Raw genomic sequence first — 20,575 nt, forward strand, 5'->3', positions numbered from 1 at the left:
AGAAGCGGGGGGGTGAGGGGGGGCTCAGGGAACATGGGGTTAGTCGGCTATACCAGACCAGAGCAAGATGATATGAAAGAAGCAATGGAGCAGGTAGACGGAGATGGTCTTGCAGGGTGTTGCGGGAGCCCTGGGTGAATAAGGAAGGCCACTGTGGGAACTTGGAGGCAAGGAATGGCCCGAGCTGATCCAGGCCATAAAAGCCTCATCCCAGGTACTGCCTCAGAGGATGCTTTAAACAGGCCAGAAGAGAGATAGGGAGACCAAGGCCAAGGAGGCAAATGTGGCCACCCAGGTAGGAGGCGCTGGTGGCGAGGATCACGAAGGGTAAGACGCTCAAAACTGGGTAGTTTCAAATGAGCCTTAGAGAGAGCAGCTTGAAGTGGAATGGAAGAAAATGCCCAGGATGGCATCATGGTGATGATCATCATCAGTGCGAGCCACTGGAGGAAAAAATAAAAAAATGAGCCCTGAGATGCAAAGACCTCGGGCAGAGCAGGTGTGTCTAATCGCTAATCAAATCAGCCCTGCGCAGGTGGAGTATGAATGACATCTGTCATGTGACCAAGTAAGGTTACCATGACTGCTTCTCCCCTGTCCGTGAAAGTCAGGCTCTCTGAGGAAGGCGGTTTGGATCAGACTTAGGTGGTCTCACTCAAGTGAGCGATGGATACCTAGGCCAAAGTGGTCCCAGGCAGTACTCAGCTACATTACACCACTGTTGTACAGACTTCTAGATTTTTTTTTCAAATGTAAACTTGATTGCCTGTTTCCCTGAACAGTCAAGGACATTTTTCTTTGTTATAAAAACACATAATTTCAGATAAATATGGCAAGATAAATATTTCTGCTTCCTGTAACTTCTCAGATGCCTTCAATTATTTGTTCTTGGTAGATTGACAAGCGAGTAAAAAACCAGGCATTCTATTTAAAGGGCTTCTTTTGTTATCTAGACTCATGAGGATTCTTTTAAGTTGTTCATATAATACCTGAACCCTATGAAGGAAGTTGTATGTCTCACTCATTACCCATGGGGCTTTGCTTTATATTCTTAGTGATGTGGTTGAATTCCATCTTATGCCAGCCACCTTTTTGGTCCCTGCTTGTGGTAGTTTGAATATGCTTGGCCTATGGGAAGTAGCACTATTGGCAGATGTGGCCTTGGAGGAAGTGCGTCACTGTGGGGGTGGGCTTTGAGGCTCTGTGCTCCAAAGAATGGAAAGAGACCATTCTCCTGGCTGCCTGCAGAAGAGAACCTCCTCCCAGCCGCCTTTGAATCAACATGCAGAACTCTTGGCTCCTCCGGCACCCTGTCTGCCTGCACGCTGCCATCCTTTCTGCCATGATGATAACAGACTGAAGCTGTAAGCCAGTGCCAATTAAATGTTTGCCTTGGTCATGGTGTCTCTTCACAGCAATGAAATCCAAACTAAGAGAGTGCTGCAGGATGTGGGGAAGCAAGGTTTCTTGGGGCTCACGGTTTCAGACATTTCGGCCCATGGTTAGCTGGATACATCACCACGGGCCTATCCTAGTCACCTTCTCTTGCTGTGATAACGACCTCAATGAACAGCAACTTGAGGAAGAAAGGAGGGTTTTTTGGCTTACCTATCTCAGTCGCAGTCCATCACTGAGAAGAGTCAGGGAAGGAGGCAAACAGGAGCAGAGGCAGGAACCATGAAGCCAAGGTGCTAGCTTCTTCTCTGTGGCTTGCTCAGCTTGCTTTATTAGACAACCTGGAACTACCTGTCCAGGGGTGGCACTGCCCCAGTTGGCTAGGTCCTCCCAACATTTATCATTCATCGAGAAAATGCCCCCACAGACTTGCCATGGGCAAGTTTGCCCAGACTAGGCATGGGCATGTTTTCAATAGAGGTTCCCTCTCTCCAGATGACCCCAACTTGTGCCAAGTCGACAAAACTTAACTAGAACAAGACCTGCATCGAAGTGGAGCTTCTTGTTGACAGGGAGGTACCGTAAAACAAAGCCATTCACTGCACAGCAGCCAGAAAGCAGAGGTGGGGGAGGGGAGGAAGGAACAGTGCTCTTCCAGAGAGTGGCCATAGTGGCCACCAACCGGCTCCAGCTTTTCATAGCACATTCATTTCAATCTACATGTTTGTATCTTCTTTTAATTCTCCTTCCAAATCCAGGTGTTCTGCAATCCCCCCATTGTTTTTATTTTTTTTTCTCTCTTTCTCTTTCCTGGTGTAGTCATTTGGCATTGTAAGTTGAATTCTCTGCCTCCATAGACCTTGCCCCAAATGTGCCCAGTCTCCACCTTTAACACTAAGTCAAAACTCTCCTTCCATGGTAATCCTTCCTAGACTCAGCTCTGACAATCCCACCAGGAGTGGGACCCACATGACTTTGAGAGACCATATCTTTTGGAGTTCTCACCAAGCACTCCTCAGACACTGGCTGCCTTAAGATCCTATCCTCTCTCTGCCTAAGTGCTTGACGCAGAGATCAGAATTTGTTTCAGCAGGACTCTTAACGTTCCGTCCATTCCCATTAAGAGTTCATTAATTAATTCTAGGCACGTTGGTCACAATGTTTCCTATGTTGTGTCAACAAAGCAGGAAATGAGTCAAGCACCGAGAAGCTGTCAGAGAGGGGAAAGGTCCACGGAAAGCTATAGGAATTTCTGACTGTAGTTAGAACACTTAATTTTCTTTTTTTAACTTTTTAAATTCATCCTTTGACACCGTGTACACATTGTATTTATGCATTACCCTCTCGTATCCCCCTCCACTTCCTCTGAACATTTTATTCTTCCCAACAAATCCCCTCCAACTCTTACATCTTTTATTTTATGGCCCACTGAGTTTAGTCAAGTTGCTGGTGTTTGTTGGATCACGGGCCACTTACCACTGGCTATAGCACTGAAGAAACATACCTCAGATATAACAGGTTGGGAAGGAAAACTAAGAAGACCACTTAAGACTTACTGAGCTCTCAGTAGAATGCAAACGGTGAGGCCAATTGGTTATCCAGAATAATGAGAAAGTCTAAGATGGAGTGGGAACAAAATCTATATTTAATAGAATATCCATAGAACTTAAGCCACGGGGTGGAAACAGGAAATAATTAAGCTCGGACAGCAGAACAAGCCCTGAGAACGTCTAGGTTTCAGAGACTTGGAACAGAGGAATTCACCAAAAGACACCAAACAAGGGTGATGGTGACATCCTTTAAACCCAAGGAGACAGTGCTCTGTGGAGCAGGGAGTGATCAGCCAGGGTGTGTGCTGGTGAGTCAGGTAGGAGAGGACCAAGAAGCAGCCATTGAATCAATGCCCAGGGAGTCTCTCTGGTGGCTTTCATTATTATTTAAAGAAATGCCCGTCAAGCAAACTTCATTGTTTCCCTACCACACCATCCCAATGTCCCATTCCAGGACTCTGATAAATAATTACTAAACAAATTAGGTAGCCTGGAGAGGCAAAGGGTGAATAAGTAGGCGAGTCTGATGATCAACCTCTGGGCCAGCCCCACCCTCTCCAGTCTTCCAGAGGTTCCAGAGGGGGCCATCAGACTCCCCTTATTTATTCCTGCCTCTCATCCCACATACTCAAGACCTCCAGGCCTTGACTTTTGAGCCATGTACTGTTCAGTCCTGGCTATGGTACTACCCTTAGCACAGAAATGCATCCACTGAGCTATTCCCTGGGACGGTTGAGGGAACTGAGTTTCAGTAGTGAGAGCTAAGGATTCACCCATTTGGGTTTGAGCCCAAGGACTCAGATGCTAAACTCCAAGTACAGTCACCATGGTTATCTAATGGGCCTTATCAGAACTCTTAGCATGTCTTACACTGCAGTTTTCCCAAAGAAATGTGTATTAGGTCCCACCATCCATGTCAGTTGGGAAGCAGCTGCCCCTCCTTCAAATATCTGCTTCAAACTCAGCTGGAATCTTCCAGAGGAGGGATCTCCTTTCCTTGTGCTGCCCCAGTAGACAGAAAAGCTTGAGTGACTCAGAAGGACAAGGACAAGAATAATTACATAACTTGAGCTTAATTTTTCTGAGAAGAATTCTTGTCAAGTAACAATGCATTGTCTGAGAGCAAAGGCTTAAAGTCGTGATTCTTGGAGCCTTTTTCTTCCTGGTGAAAATATTTAATTTTATTTCTGATCCCACACAAATAAGTGTCTGTGCTGAAAGCATGAGGCGCTTGGGGTTCTCTCAGAGTTGGGGTTTATGGAGTCTCTTAAGTTTAGGAGCACTGTAAAAATTCTCAAAAGCATAAAAACTATTTTTGTGGGGGGAGGAGTAGTTAGGGAAATTTACATTCCTATCACCAAAGGGTATATTTAATTAATTCTCCATTTATGGGCCACAGATCTGATTATTAAACTTCTATGCTTAAAGCAATTGTTAGGTGAGATAGAATTTGGAAATAAGAGCTGGAATTTCATATATCTCTAAAAATAATGATAATTTCTGACCTCCATGCATACATGCATGCATACACACACACAAACATACACACACATACACATACACACACAAACACACACACATACACACACATACAAACACACACACACAAACACACACACACCCACACACACAAACACACACACATACACATACAAACACACACACACACAAACACACAAACACACACACATACGCACACACACAAACACACACACATACACACACATACACACACACAAACACACACATACACACACAAAAACACATACACCCACATACACACATACACAAACACATACACAAACATACACATACACATACAAACACACACACACATACACACACAAACACACACACATACATACACACACAAACAAACACACACAACACACATATACACACACACAAACACACACACATACATACACACACAAACACAAACACACACAACACACATACACACACACAAACACACACACATACACACACAAACACACACATACACAAATACACACACACACGTATACACACAAACACACACACATACATACACACACAAACACATACACACACACACACACAAACACACACACATACACACACACAAACACACACACATACACACACACAAACACACACATACAAATACACACACATACACACAAACACACACACACAAACACATACACACATACACACACAAACACACACACATGCACACACAAACACACACACACACACACACACACACACACACACAAGAAATATATAAGCACTAAAATCCTGAAGGTTAACAAAGTGGCTGTAGAGGTCCCCTGGCTCAGTCATCCTGGGTTTCCAATCTACATAAAATTCCCATTCTGTCCCAGTTATAACCTTATAAACTAATAGGTAAAAGTAGCAAGTTTATAATAAATAAAACTAAAAGAGATATCAACTTGTATGCTACTCAGAATGTCCAAAAATTAAATATTTGACAAAATTTTAGAGAGAGAGAACCTAAACAAATAACATTAGTGAAGAACGGAGGTCAGGGGAGACATCACAACAGACTCTGGGGGAATTCTGAGAATCATAAGGACACAGTTTTAAAATATTTATTATACAAATCTGGAAACTATAAAAGAAATGGATAAATTTTGAGATATATGTGGCCTACCAAAAAGCTAAATCAAGATGAAATAGTTTAAATACACATAATGTCCAATGAGATAGAAATGGTACCTAAGAAAATACCCCAACTGAAACAAGTCAAATATATTCAGATGAGGAATTCTACCAAACCATCCAAGCACTGATGTCAATACTCCTCAAAGTACTCCATAAAATAGAAACTGAAGGAATATTTTAAGTTCTTCTTATAAAGCCAGTGCTACCCTGATACTAAAACCAGACAGAAAACCAACACAAAAAGATAACTATAAGGCAATTAGCTCTGATGAGCATTGACAAAAAAATAATCTCAGTAAAATACTTGCAAACAGAGTGTAAGAACACATTTAAAGATAATCCACCATGATCAACTTGGCTCCATCTCAGAGATGCAGAGATGGCTCAACATAAATAAAAAATAGACTCTAGACCATACAACCATCTCATTGACTGCAGAAAAGGCCTCTTGGCAAGAATTCAACATCCCTTTTTAATAAAAGATCTAAAGAATCTAGGAATGCAGAGGACATATCTCAGCATAATAAAGGCAATATACAGCATACCATAGCCAATACCTTGCTAAATGCAAGCGAAAATGCAGACCATTTCCACTGAAATCTACAACCTAAGGACACCAACTCTCCTCACCACTATTCAATATAATACTTGAAACTGTAGGCCAGTCCCACAGAGGCACATGCCTTTAATCCCAACATTTGGGGGGCAGAGGCAAGCAGATCTCTGTGAGTTCAAGGACAGCCTGATCTACACACTGATTGCCAGGGCTATGGAGTGAGACCAAGAAAAAACAAAAACAAAATTTGAAATATTAGCTACAAAAATAAGACAAATGGAAGAGATACAGAAGATATAAATAGAAGAGGAAGAAGTCCAAGTGCCCTTATTTGCAGATAAAATGATTCTACATATTATAAAATCCGAAGGACTCTGCCCAAAACCTCCTTCAGCTGATAAATATATTCAATATAACAATAAGATACAAAAATTAGCAGCCTTCCTATGTGCAGATAGTGAACACATTGAGGAAGAAATTGGGCAAATCTCATTTACAATAGCCTCAATATATAGGTATAGATATATATTGATATATATAAGCACATATTGATATATATAAGTATACACATTGATATATACTTATTTTATATACTATGTAAAATATAGCAACATATTAATACAGTGTATATAATATACATTAATATGTAATATATTATATATAATTATCCTATATTATATACACTATATTAATCATTATCGTTAATAATTAATAAAATATATTAATATATTATATCTTGAGCTGAGCAGGGAAGGGGTGTCTAACCAAGAAAGTGAAAGATTTATAAAAATTAAATATAAGTGAATTCAAAATAAGCAACAAAGTTTACTTAGGAAGACATTTAACAAAGGAGGCAAAATATGTGAACACTGGAAACTATAAAACCCTATGAAACAGTTCATAATCGGCATGTGATGTTCATTGAAGATTTGTGATTAAGATGCCATTCTTCCACTAGTGACCTGAAGACTCTATGTGACATCAATAAAAACACAGCTAAGATAATCCTGAACTGTTGCATGAAACTTAAGAGACCTTAGAATCACCTTAATAATGTTCTAAAAATGTTATAGCAGGGAAAAAAAAAATAACAAACCTAAAGCTTCGTAATTTGGCAACTGGAAGTGAAGGTCCTGTCAGACTTCGCATGACAGAAGCTATGGATTCAACTCCAGAACCAAAAAGGGCAGAGAGAGGGAAACTCATCTTAAGGTTTACTAGAAACCCACAGCGATCAAGACATTGGTGTGGACATAAAGATGACAGAGGTGCCGGAGCAGTGGTTGGAACCAAAGCTCCGGAAACAGATCCAGGCACATTGGTCAGTTACAGCAAAGGAATCGTGGCAATTCCACTGAGAAAGGGCAGTCTCTTCTCCAGATGTGCTGCAAACTGTGGATATCATGTGAGAGAAGCAAGCATTGGCTGTTTCTTCACGCCATGCCAAAAGTAATTCATTGGGTTAATATGCAAAGGTATGAACTAAAATTATAACACTTATAAGAAAACATGAGAAATTTTAATCTTAAATTTCCCAAAGAATTCTCTGATAGGAGAGACAGAGAGACAGAGAGAGTCTAAAAAAATGAAACTAATTGAACACCAAAAATTTAAAACTGTGTTCATCAACAGATTTCTAAGAACACTGAAATTCGGCCGGGTGGCGGTGGTGCACGCCTTTAATCCCAGCACTTGGGAGGCAGAGGCAGGTGGATCTCTGAGTTTGAGGCCAGCCTGGTCTACAGAGTGAGTTCCAGGACAGCCAGGGCTACACAGAGAAACTCTGTCTCAAAAAAAGAAAAAGAAAAAAAAAGAAAAAGAAAACTGAAATTCAAGAGAAGATATAAATAAACCCGTATCTAAGAAGGGGTTGAACTTCAGATGACATTTTTAAAATCATTTACTTTAAAGAAAAAAAAATCCACAATCAGAAGACAAAAAGATGTGCAAGAATCCGAGTGTGGTAGCACACATCTGTAATCCCAGCACTTGGGAGGCAGAGACAAGAGGATTATGAATTCAAGACCAGTTTGGGCTACAGAGTAAATCCCAGGACAGCCCGAGGCTGAAGGAGGGAGAGAGGGAGAGAAAGGAGGAGGAAATGTCACAGATGATGACTCTCCACAGTATTTGTCCTTAAGGAAGTGAAAGCTAAGACCACAGTGAGCACTTAGTTAAGCCAGGCAGCATGCCTTTGATCTCAGAGCTCGCTCTGGAGGCATAGGCAGGTGAATCTCTAAATTGGATGCTAGCCTCGTCTACACAGAGAACCCTGTCTCAGAAAAAAGAAAAAGGAAGGAAGAGAGCGACAGAGAGAGGAAGAGAGAGAGGAGAGAGAAGGGAGAAAAGAGAGAGGAGAGAGAGAAAAAAGAGAGAGGAGAGAGAGGAGAGAAGAGAGAAAAGAGAGGAGAGAGAGGAAAGAAGAGAGAAAAGAGGAGAGAGAGAGAGGAAAGAGAGAGAGAAGAAGGAGGGGAGAGGGGAAAGGGAGGAGGAAGAGAAAGAAATTAATAAAGTGAGTAAGATTATGGGAACCTGGAAGTCCTAGACTTTGCCCCTTCCGCCGCCCCCACCCCGGCAAGATGGAACCATGTTATAACCATGATGCAAAGGAAATTGGTAGTTTTTAACAGCTATACACCCATTCACTATGTAATCCAGCAAAACTAAAGACCATATAAAAAAACAACACAGCATTCTTTATATTTTTTCAAAGCTGGAAACATGGCCCAGAAGACGGCTCAACGGGTAAAAGCACTTGCCATGCAAGCCCAATAATGAGTTTGACTCCCCAGAATTCACAGTGGAGGAAGAGATCTAGTCCCCAAAAGTTTTCCTCTGACTTCTGCATAGAGCACCATAGTATGCTCATGTCCACCCTCACACACACATTGACGATGATGATGTGATGATGATGATGATGATGATGATGATGATGATGATGATGATGATCTAGAAACAACTAAACATGTATCAACTGCTAAATGAATGAACAAAATTTAGTTCATGTCTTAGAGTTTCTATTGCTGCACAAAAAACATCATGACCAAGAAGCAAGTTGGGGAGGAAAGGCTTTATTCAGCTTACACTTCCACATTGCTGTTCATCACTAAAGGAAGTCAGGACTGGAACTCAAGCAGGTCAGGAAGCAGGAGCTGACGCAGAGGCCATGGAGGGATGTTCCTTACTGGCTTGCTTCCCCTGGCTTGCTCAGCTTGCTTTTTTATAGAACCCAAGACTACCAGCCCAGGGATGGCACCACCCACAATGGGCCCTACCCCCTTGATCACTGATTGGGAAAATGCCTTACAGCTGGATCTCATGGAGGCATTTCCTCAAGGGAGGCTCCTTTCTCTGTGATAACTCCAGCCTGTGTCAAGTTGACACACAAAACAAGCCAGTATAGTGCAATTACCACAAAATGGGCTAGAACTTAGCAATTTAAAAGAACAAAGGTGAAGGATATAGCTAGGTGGTAGACTAATTGCTTAGCATATGTAAGCCTGGGTAAGGAGGGAGTGGGGTAGGAGGAAGAGTCCCTTTTGCTTGCGGTCACATGCAAAAAAAAAAAAAAGAAAGAAAGAAACACATTGGTACTATACCTTAAAAAGTGGATGAATCTAAAATGCATTTGTGCCAAGTGAAAAAGAAGCTAAAAGAGTATATGATTCCATGTGTATAATTTTTTTAGAAAAGGCAATACCACAGTGACAGAGTAAGTTAGCAGACATCTGGCCCTGGGACAGTGGTAGGTCTTGGACCCATAAGAAGGCCGAATATCCTATCTTCTTTTATGATATCCCTTCCTACCTGTTGTTGGTGGCATGATGGTATAGAAGGGTGAAGTTTACGGCATATAAAATATGCCTCAAAAGTTTTTTTAATTATATTGAGAATAGTTAGTAGGCTAAGTCCTACAGGCAAAAACAGGTGTGTACACACTGTCCCCCATGACCTCCCTGCTTTCCTGGGTCCAAGGAGCTGCTGTGGGCCAGAGAGAGAGAAGCTAGGTGGGCTCAGAGCAGGCTTTGAGTGCAGGCGTGGCCCTTTTCCAGTCAGGTTGATGTGAAGATAATGAAGTATGCTCAGTGGCTCTCACTCTACATCTGGAATCCAGAACCGAATCACCCATTTCATGGATTATTTGAGACACAGAAAAGACCTAGTATCTAAGACCCCACCCCACCCCCAGAATGTTGCCTGGAGCGCGAAGGCATCCATGGAGTGTGGGATGTGACCTCCTTTTACTGTGTAATCTTTGATGCTGTCTTTGGTAGTCATACTCATACTAGTGAAGGTAAGAGTTTGAGACTGCTCAGTGGGTCCAGATGGTGGGGTTAGTGGCAGTTAGCACAGTGTCTGAAAGCTGATCCTAAGTAGAATTTTAGACTTACAGTTGACCCTCCATATTGGTAGTAGATTCTTTACCAATCAAGAATCATAAATATTTGGGGGAAATCTGCAATGGTTCTAAACATGCGCAAACGTTCTTCCTGTCTTTATTCCCTAAGGATACAATGTTGCAACTATTTACACAGTTCTTACATGTTATTAATATTATACAGTCCCCTAGAACGGGGTTGGAGGATGCAGCTAATGAAGCCTGGCACTCAGTCCTCAGCATATACGAGGCATGGTGTGTCTTCCTGTATTCCCAGTGTTAGGATTGGAGGCAAGGGGACTGAGAAGCACAAGTTCAAGGTCATCCCCTGCCACATAGCAAATTTAAGGCTAGCCTGGGCTACATGAGATCTTGTCTCAAAAGAGGAGGGAGAACCATCATTGTCATCAAGTCAGGGTCTGTAAGATTAAAAATGCATAACAGACATAAATAACCTGTTTTTGCAGAAGGGCTCCTGACACTAACATTAGAGGTATTTTCTCCATGTCATCTTTGAAAAACTATCATGCACTGAGCATAAGGTGCAATATTTTCTCACTGCCCAGTGACAAGTTCAAAAAGCCCCTGGGAACAGGGCTGGCTGAGGACTGATGCCGCCAGTAAGAGCTGAGCAGCTACACCCTACAGAGTGCAAGGACCGGTTGGTTGCTCATCCCACATCTCAAGAAATTAGAGAGATGCCTGCAATTTGCATTTCAAAATGGGAAATATGTCCCAAGTGCACACAACCCAGAAGTGATTTGAGTACACTAGCATAGAAATTACATTTTTATGTTTCTTGTCATCTCTTTTTTTTCCTTTTTTAAAAGACTTAACGAAGAATCCGATAGCAGGAACAAAATCTGGTTATCATCTGAGAATTTCAAGTTATTTTCTAATGCACTATCAACACCAGGTTGTGGAAGAATATGGTTATGAAAACAATGGGAAGTGGTTAAGAACTTAACCCCCACCCCTTTTCTCTTAACTTTAAAGTTTACTTAAAATTCTGGTCCCTAGGGAGATGGCTCACCATATAAAGTGCTTGCTGGGCAAGTCTGCCAATCTGACTCCCGATCCCCAGCACCTACATAAATGACAGCTCTGCTGTCACAACAACAATCAGAAGGCAGAGGACAGTTCCAGGAGGGAGAAAGCTAGTTAGATAGAGTATCCATTTCAGAGAGCTCTAGATTCCTTTGAGAAAATCTGCCTCAACAAATAAGCCTGAGGTAAATCAAGGAAGACTCCCCCCCACTGTCAGCCTCACACATGAACACCCCCACCACAGATGCACACATGTACAGACATGAGTACACATGCATCTACGTGCAAATAAAAGCCAAAATTATGCCTTCAAAACTTTAGAACAAGCCGGGTGGTGGTGGCACACGCCTTTAATCCCAGCACTTGGGAGGCAGAGGCAGGTGGATTTCTGAGTTCGAGGCCAGCCTGGCCTACAGAGTGAGTTCCAGGACAGCCAGGGCTATACAGAGAAACCTTGTCTCGAAAAAAAAAAAAACAAAAAAAAACAAAAAAAAAAACTTTAGAACATTGTCTTGAAGTGTAGTTTTACCTGTGGTGCAATGTCTACCTTAGACAACGAAGCTCAGCTCCTTGAAAAGAGTCAAAGTATCCATGCATTTCAATTGCTTAAGCATACAAAGATCCCAAGATGCTTCTCATTCAGTAATACAAATAAATAAATAAATAAATAAATAAATAAATAAATAAATAGGAAACGTCACACAGTCACAATTTCTTCTTAGCCTTCCACTTCTGAATGGAATCCTTCATGGAGCTGAAAAGGCTGGGACATAGACATTGGTTCAGGGAGGAGCTCAGTGGATCCCACAGGGCTCTTCAGAGTGATGAAAGTACCCCATGATCCTGTCCTCCTCCTGCCCCATCCAGCAAGCACCTGCCCTGCTGTCAGTGACAGCTGTTAAGATGGACCGGAGACTATTCATATCCTCCATTGCTGGGGCAGCTGCTTAGCTCTCAAAAGTACTCAACACCAAGAATCTTCCAATTGTGTTGTTGCTTTGTGATTGACGACTGCCATTGATGTTAGTCAACAGTTTTCACTCCGGTGAGCTTTGTGGATAGTAAGGAGGTTCTGTCGCTTGCTGAGAGCCAAGTCACCCTGCACCATGTTGAACCATAAATACACATAACAGTGTAGAGCTTGGACTTCCACATCAAAAATATCCCTGCCTTCCTCTCAACTTCTGTCTTGCCGTTTCTTTTTGCTCCCTACTTTGTAAAATATCCTGACCTGTGTTTCTTGTCACTCTTTGCAACCTTAGGAGTTCTTTGATCATGTGAAGAAGCTGTGGGATGACGAGGGGGTGAAGGCCTGCTTTGAGAGATCCAACGAGTACCAGCTGATTGACTGCGCACAATAGTAAGTTGCTTTCCATCCCAGGCTCTCTGAAGTGTGATTGCATTCTTGGCTGCACCTGCCCTATTGCTCTGAGGTTTCCTAAAAGCAGGAATCAAAAGTAGCTTTGACTTGAGAAGATAGCTTTCTAAAGGAGGTAGTTTTGGCAACATTGTTTCTGCTAAAGGTTTATTCGGTAACATTGTTTCACTGAAGGAGCGGTGTTTGGTAACTAAAGAACCAGAATAGGCTTCCCTCACTTTTTCCTCTTCTAAGTTCTTTTCTTTTTTTTTTTCCTTTCTGCACAGAGTTAAAGGCATACTTATGAATTATAATGTACCCAAATATTCACTATTATATTTTAACTTTGAAGCAAGCCTCTCCAAATTAATTTTTTAATATCAAAATGAGTAGGGATGGAGAGATGGCTTGCTACCTAAAGAGCACTGGATGCTCTTCCAGAGGACCTGAGCTCAGTTCCCAACACTCACATGACCGCTCACAACCACCTATAACTTCAACTCCAGGGGATCTGGTGCCCTCTGCTGGCCTCCTTGGGCACCTGCACTGGTGTGCACAGAGATATATGCACACACATCTAATTAACAGTCTGTTTCCTATTGTTTCCCTGCTGCATTTTGGAGTTCCGCATAATGAAGCTTACATTGGTCTCAGGCAGGTTCTTACTCCTTTTTCTGCTGTTTTGGAGTGGTTCCAGACTTGAACCAACAGTGACTTCAGTGTGTTCTGATTGGCTGATAGTGAAAAAGAAAACAGATTGATTATGACCCAGAAGTGAGAGTTGACCACATACTCCTGGTCATACAACTGCCCTGTAATTAGGGTACAGAGCTTCAACAACTTTTGTTATCCTGCTGTTTCCTGTGGGATGAATTTGTGTTCCAGGAAAATGGTGTTTTCTTATTGTCTGAGATCAAGTACAGGCCAGTGTTGGATCTCACCCATAGATTTCAGGAAGTTTGCTTTGTGAAGAGGCTTAAACTATCTTCTCTGGAGCTTTTTGGGATGAATGAGTGTGGTGTGAATTTCTTCAGTGATGGTTCTCAAGTAATAGAACATTGGTTGATTCCCTTGCAAAGTAAAAACTGCAAATTAACAATCCCTGGGTTAAGACCCCCTCTGTCCCCTGAGAAACAGAAGCAAGTCATACATGCTAGCCTGGGGCCCAGTTTCAACTATACCACTATTCATCTCACCACCGATGATGACATCATCCCTGTTTAAATGCCTTCTGGGATTTGGAATAACACAGTTTTATAGTGTCATCATTTAATGAGTTAGTTCTAAGTGCCCTGGAACTTTCTGTGTGAAGGTCAAACTCACAATAAAGCTGTTGTTGTATGGGAAAAATAAAATAATTATTTTCAGAATCATGACCAAGGCCTGACTTGTAAAGCATTGGTTACCTTTTATGCTTATTACATAGTTGACCCAGGAAGCTCATGAGTCTGAGGTCTGCCTGTGTTATATAACTTCTATTAACCTACATGCTAAAGCAGAAATTACCAGCATCTGGGATCTCTAGTATAGCTCATGGTCACAATGAAATTCACATATGTTTGCCCTGGAAGTTGATGTGCAGTGTGTGCTTTGCCAACCTGTGTCAGTGTCCTTGTAGACACAGTGTTGACACTCGTTGTCACTTGAGGAATTTAATTTCTTAAACAACAAAAATGGAAACCTTACTCTTGTGTCCGTGGAATGGAGAGCTAATGATTGAGCTTCAACTAGACTGTGCAAAAATAAATCTTTTTTTCTTTTTAAAGTGACACAGTTTGGCTGTAGGCAGACCAAGAATCAGATGATGCAATATCTTTGCTACCACCTGCTACATGAGACTTGGGACAAAGTATTTCAGTGGGGGAAAAAAGCAGTGGCACCTAGTCCCATGGAGTTGTGACAGGACAAATGAGTTAGACATCCAAAGCCCTCAGAATAGTGCCTGCCATATAATCGAACTCTTGATATTATTCTTGCTAGTATGTGACTGATACCCTGGACCCCAAAAAGAGATAGACTGAGGCACCCAGAATCATGGTTCCCAGTAACAGATGCAACCATAGGAAGAGATTTCTGGTTTCCTTCCCTTCTGTCCTTAAATACCTCAGAGACCCCTAAATAGAACTTTCCTCAAGAACAAGGCTCCTGGCCTCAGACAGAGACTCCCTTTCAAGGCTTGTTAGGAATAAAGCCCAACTTTCTTACCCTCAAACCTGGTCAAGTCACAGGAAGCAACCATCTTGGATACTTGTGAACCCAGCTCTTCATTCTATCCATCTTAACATGCGAGGATCATGTTGGCTCAATATCTTTGTCTCCTAAGAATGATCTCCTTCTATGCTCAGGTTCTGGAACTGAGGGAATAGAGAATCTAGAGTGTTTTAAGTTACTAAGTAAATTCTAGAAAAAAAATGTAAGATCTGACCATCTCCCATTACTATTGCTTCATAAAAGAAAGCACATCCAAGCATCACATTGGCAGTGGGATGTGACCATGGTGCTGTGCTGTTCATCCACTCCTGAGGCTTTGATCTTCTCCAGGAAATGGATCCTGATCTTATTCATGCACCCATGTCTCAGTTGGGCATCAATGTGGGAAGGTAGTCTTCATCAGTCTTTGTACTGGCTGGTGTTGTGTGTCAACTTGACACAAACTGGAGTTATCACAGAGAAAGGAGCTTCAGGTGAGGAAATGCCTCCATGAGATCCAGCTGTAAGGCATTTTCTCAGTTAGTGATCAAGGGTGGAAGGGCCCCTTGTGGATGATTCCATCCTTGGGCTCTATAAGAAAGCAAGCTGAGCAAGCTGAGCAAGCCAGGGGAAGCAAGCCAGTAAGTAATATCCCTCCATGGCTTCTGCATCAACTCCCACTTCCTGACCTGCTTGAGTTCTAGTTCTGACATCCTTTAGTGATGAACAGCAAAGTGGAAATGTAAGCTGAATAAATCCTTTCCTCCCCAACTTGCTTCTTGTTCATGATGTTTGTGCAGGAATACAAACCCCAAGACAGCCTTGTATGTAACAGAGTCAAATATTGCCGATGGCATGGGCATGCTCTCAAAAGTGTGTCATTAGACAGTTCCATTACTAGAAAACATCCTAGAGCATATATGCTTATGCAGACCTGGACTGCACCCAGGCCAGCAGGGAGATAGATAGAGACACATAAATATTCACTCACCAAGGACTATGACTTTGATGAATAAAACAACTCAAGATTAAGTCAAGTGCAAAAGAGACATGATGCAATCGAGACAAAGTAAGGACAAAGTTAAGGGTAGGTTCTGCTCTTCTGGAGGACAGAAGTGCAGTTCCCAGAAGGCAGGTAGCTCACAACCACCTGTAATTACAGATCCAGGGGATCTGTTGCCCTCCGTTGGCCTCAGCAGGCACCCACACCTACACAGCACACACATATAAAGAGATTCATACACATACACACAAAAAAATTTATTTTATTTTTAAAAAGAGACAAGGTAAATGCTGAACATATGAGACGGTTGCTGTCAAACACAGCATACTAGTTTACAATCCACTCTTTTTTTGTTGTTGTTGTTGTTCAAAAGTAGGAGGAGCTGGGCGGTGGTAGCATACACCTTTAATCCCAGCACTTGGGAGGCAGAGGCAGGTGGATTTCTGAGTTCAAGGCCAGCCTTGTCTACAGAGTGAGTTCCAGGACAGCCAGGGCTACACAGAGAAACCCTGTCTCGAAAATTTAAAAAAAAAAAAAAGTAGGAGGAACCTACTCTGAAATCACAGTAGAAAGTCCAGTATGGGAAATATGGCAATGATATCATAGTCAATTCCTTGCCTTATCAAGGATAATGGGCTACATGTGATTCATGTGCTGTTCTTTTATCTGGCTGGCAGCCAAGTGTGTGGCTCAGATCAGCATCACTACAAATGCTGGGAAATTCATTTCGACACGTTCCAACAGCCGTAAAGGCTGGGAAACGGAACCATCCCCCTCCATATAGTCTTAGAAACCACCACCATAGACTCAGTCCAGAGAATATTGAAGTTTCATATGCAACATAAGATTGAAACTGAGTTAACAAAAGCAAGAGCCTTCAAGACAAGGTGCCTCTGATTGGAGACATTGACCCTTGACTCCTTCACAAGTTCAAACCACACCCTAGTTCTCACTCACTGCTTACTCTCACCAATCCCCAGGATCTTGACGTAGTTTCTTTTCTTTTCTTTTTTTTCCCCCCTCTCATCTAAATTGCTAGGAAAAGATCTGACTAATGTCTTGGGTGACTCTGAGTCACTGTGCTATGCTGCTCGGCAATTCTGCTCTCTGAACTCCGATGCTTGCTTAAAAGTCATCTTTCTGTGCATAATTCTCAGAACCACCTAGAGAAGAGCTCCTTAGTGATGCTGAGATTCTGTTAGGGTCTTAAGAGGCTGAGTGGCCCACTGAGACCTAAGAAGCCAGATATAGTGGTGCCAGCTTGCAATCCTAGACATTCAGGAGATAGAGACAAAGAAGGTAGCAAGTTCAAGGCCTTTTCAGGGCTATAGCATGAGTCTGAGGATAGCTTGGTCAGCTTAATGAAAGCTGAGCTCAAAGCAAAACTATAATGGGGGCTCTGACTTTAGTTCAGTGGTTGCCTAGCATGAATGAGGCCCCATGTTTAATATTCAGTACGGGGTAGGCGGGCAGTGATATCATGAGAATCTACCAGTTCATAAAAGGCTTGGTCTATAGTTCCCAGCTATTTACTCCTAGATACTCAAGAGAAGTACAAATATACATCTATACAAACAAGTGTTCATAGCAACCTTACCCGTAATAGCCAAAAATCGGAAGCCACCCAAATGCCCATCAACAGGTAGATGTACAATGTCCTTGCAATGGAATGTATTCAGCAAGAGGAGAGAAAGGCAGTACGAATGCATGGGTAGGAAATGGACAGACCTGGGAGATACCAAGCTAGGTGATGGAAGCCGAACCCAAAGGGTCACAAATAAATGATCCATAAGTATAGAATGTCCATGAATGACAAATCCGTAAAAGTGGGTGGTCCTGGAGATGAAGGGAGACAACTCAGGATAAGTAGACTCTCTTAGGATGGTGTATACATGGGTTACTTGTGTATTGCTAGGATAAAATCACTGACAGAAACATCTTAAAGAAGAAAGGATTTGTCTTGGCTCTTGGTTTGAAGGAATCCAGTCATCATGGCCAGCGGGGTCATAGTGGAGCAGCACACTCACCTCACGTTGGATGAGGAGCAGAGAGAGAAAGTAATACCAGTTTTCTACTGACTTTCTCCTTTTTCCATTTTGTTCTGCACAGGCCTCAGCCTGTGGGTGTTAGTGCTACCTATTTTTAGGGTGGGTCATCACCCCTTCAGTTAATTCTCTCTAGAAACACCCAGAAGTGTGGCTCACCAATCTCCTAGGCGATTCTGAATACAGTCAAGTTGATAATGAGATTTTTCATCAGGATGAGTGTTCTAGAATTGGCTAGCATGCTGGCCATGAAACCTTGTGAGTATATGAACACCACTGAATTCTATACTTCAAAGTGGCGACATTTTATATGCATATAGTACGTAACATGTACACATACACATCTCAAAAAGAAAAATGACAAGAGAATGGAGGAATGCAAGGTAGAAAAAAAAATGTTGGGGGGCTGGAGAGATGGCTCAGTGGTTAAGATCTCTGACTGCTCTTCCAGAGGACCCGGGTTCAATTCCCAGCACCCATGTGGCAGCTCACAATGGTCTGTAACTCCAAGATCTGACACCTTCACACAGATGTGCCTGCAAAACACCAGTGCAATGAGATATTTTACAAAATATGTTTTATAGAAGTGTCAGGTGGGGGTTGGTGAGATGGCTCAGTGGGTAAGACCACTGACTGCTCTTCCAAAGGTCCTGAGTTCGGATCCCAGCAACCACATGGTGGCTCACAACCATCCGTGATGAGATCTGACGCCCTCTTCTGGTGTGTCTGAAGACAGCTACAGTGTATTACCTGGGAGCAAACGGGGCCAGAGCAAGCAGAGGTCCTGAGTTCAATTCCCAGCAGCCACATGATGTCTCGCGGCCATCTGTACAGCTACAGTATACTCATACACATAAAATAAATAAATAAATCTAAAATAAAAAGTGTCAGGTACATGGGAATCAGGGTTGGCTGCATGGGGGCAGTCATCATGCAGGCTTGGTGACAACAGACTACAGCCCTCCTTGGATCAGTTGTTCATCAGACATAGTAGAGACATGCACCTGTGTCTGCAAGGCTTGCATCATCATACTCAACCAACCAGCAGAGTGTGCCCCAGAAGCACCCTGGAAGCTGAAATACATGAAAGGGGGGGGGGTCTCTGAAATGCATCACACTGGTAAGGTAAATACTTGGAGGTCGCTAAGATCTGCCTTATGCTGTCTGACACACAAGGAGTAGAAATTTCCCCAGGCTGCTCCTAGCAGTAGGATTTCTCCAAAGCTGTCCTTGAGCTGGTGTTGAATCAGCCACACTTCGGGGAAGGCCCTGAGTAGGTGCTTTCTCTTTGGGATAATAGGATAACATTGGCTGCTCTTGAGTTTATTTCTTCCTATTTTCAACTCCTCCACCTTTCCCCTTGCAGAGCAAATTCCAGATAGAGTGAAGAGATAGGGTCCAGCCCAGGCCACCTCAAATGTGCCCCTCTAGCCAGTGACTGGAACTCACTCATCTAAGTCCGAAGTCATTTCTATGTCCCTTGAGCAGGAACTACCACTTCCAGAAACAATACATGCATACCAGGGGATGGGGAGAGCGGGAATCGGCATTCCCACTGGGTTTGACACTTCCCCCTCTGGTACAAATGTCTTTTTAGCACCAAGCAAACTGCACGTTACCAGAGATTTTGTTTTATTCCAAGTTCCCCAGTCCCTGCTATGAAAATTTAAACACAGTCTACTGAATTATCCAAATGCATTTCCTCTAAGGCCTCATAATAAGCGATTAAGTAACCATGGTAACAGCTATTTTAGGAAAGAGAAAATTGAGTCTTTGGAAGATCTCTATAAAATCAGACTTCACTTGATGTAACCCTCAGCACCACCCAGTGTGGGCTCCTGGGCTTTGTACTAACACGGGAGCTCATTTAGAAGCACATCCATGTCAACAATTGGCTTGGGAAGACTCTTAGAATATCAAGGAAAAAGAAGAGAGGGGTGCTGAGGGTGAAGAGCCAGGAAATGCTTGTCCTTCAGTCCCAGGTCTGCCTTTCCTCAACAGCCAGCAGTTTTCCCAACCCCATCTACCGTCTCTGATCCTGGCTTCCACTGTATGGCTCGCTACCAAACCCTAGGAAGACTAGACTTTTAGAATAATCTAGAAATCGTTGGCACTTACATAATTTCCACCTCAAAACTGGTCCTTTGTGGGTAATTTTAAAATAAGAGAAAATAGAATAGAAAATAGAAGACATATATTACACTATACCATTGAAGTCATCAAAAATATACCATCACCAAGGTGGATAAACATATTTTTCTTGACTATTCTTTCCAACTTCATTATTAGATACATCTATTTTCAGATTTATTTTCTAGATTTGAAAAACTAGAACTGTCCCTGCTTATGGGCAGTTGTTTTTTATTTGTTTCTCTCTCTCTCTC

General features: G+C 42.5%; 1 protein-coding gene and 1 long non-coding RNA gene across 3 annotated transcripts in view; one reads left to right on the forward strand and one right to left on the reverse strand.

The window, feature by feature from the left end:
• Positions 1-15,283, reverse strand: part of LOC116087296 — a 16,771-nt gene extending 1,488 nt beyond the window's left edge. The window contains exon 1 of the long non-coding RNA XR_004117351.1: positions 15,159-15,283. This is a non-coding gene — a long non-coding RNA (uncharacterized LOC116087296). The remainder of the gene's footprint in view (positions 1-15,158) is intronic.
• Positions 1-20,575, forward strand: part of Gnal (G protein subunit alpha L) — a 147,415-nt gene that overhangs the window by 91,355 nt on the left and 35,485 nt on the right. For both annotated transcript variants that reach the window (XM_031365920.1, XM_031365921.1), the window contains one exon: positions 12,859-12,956. In XM_031365920.1, coding sequence (XP_031221780.1) covers positions 12,859-12,956 — 98 coding nt within the window. The remainder of the gene's footprint in view (positions 1-12,858; positions 12,957-20,575) is intronic.

This window comes from Mastomys coucha, unplaced genomic scaffold (assembly GCF_008632895.1).
Source record: "Mastomys coucha isolate ucsf_1 unplaced genomic scaffold, UCSF_Mcou_1 pScaffold13, whole genome shotgun sequence".
Lineage (NCBI taxonomy): Eukaryota > Metazoa > Chordata > Mammalia > Rodentia > Muridae > Mastomys > Mastomys coucha.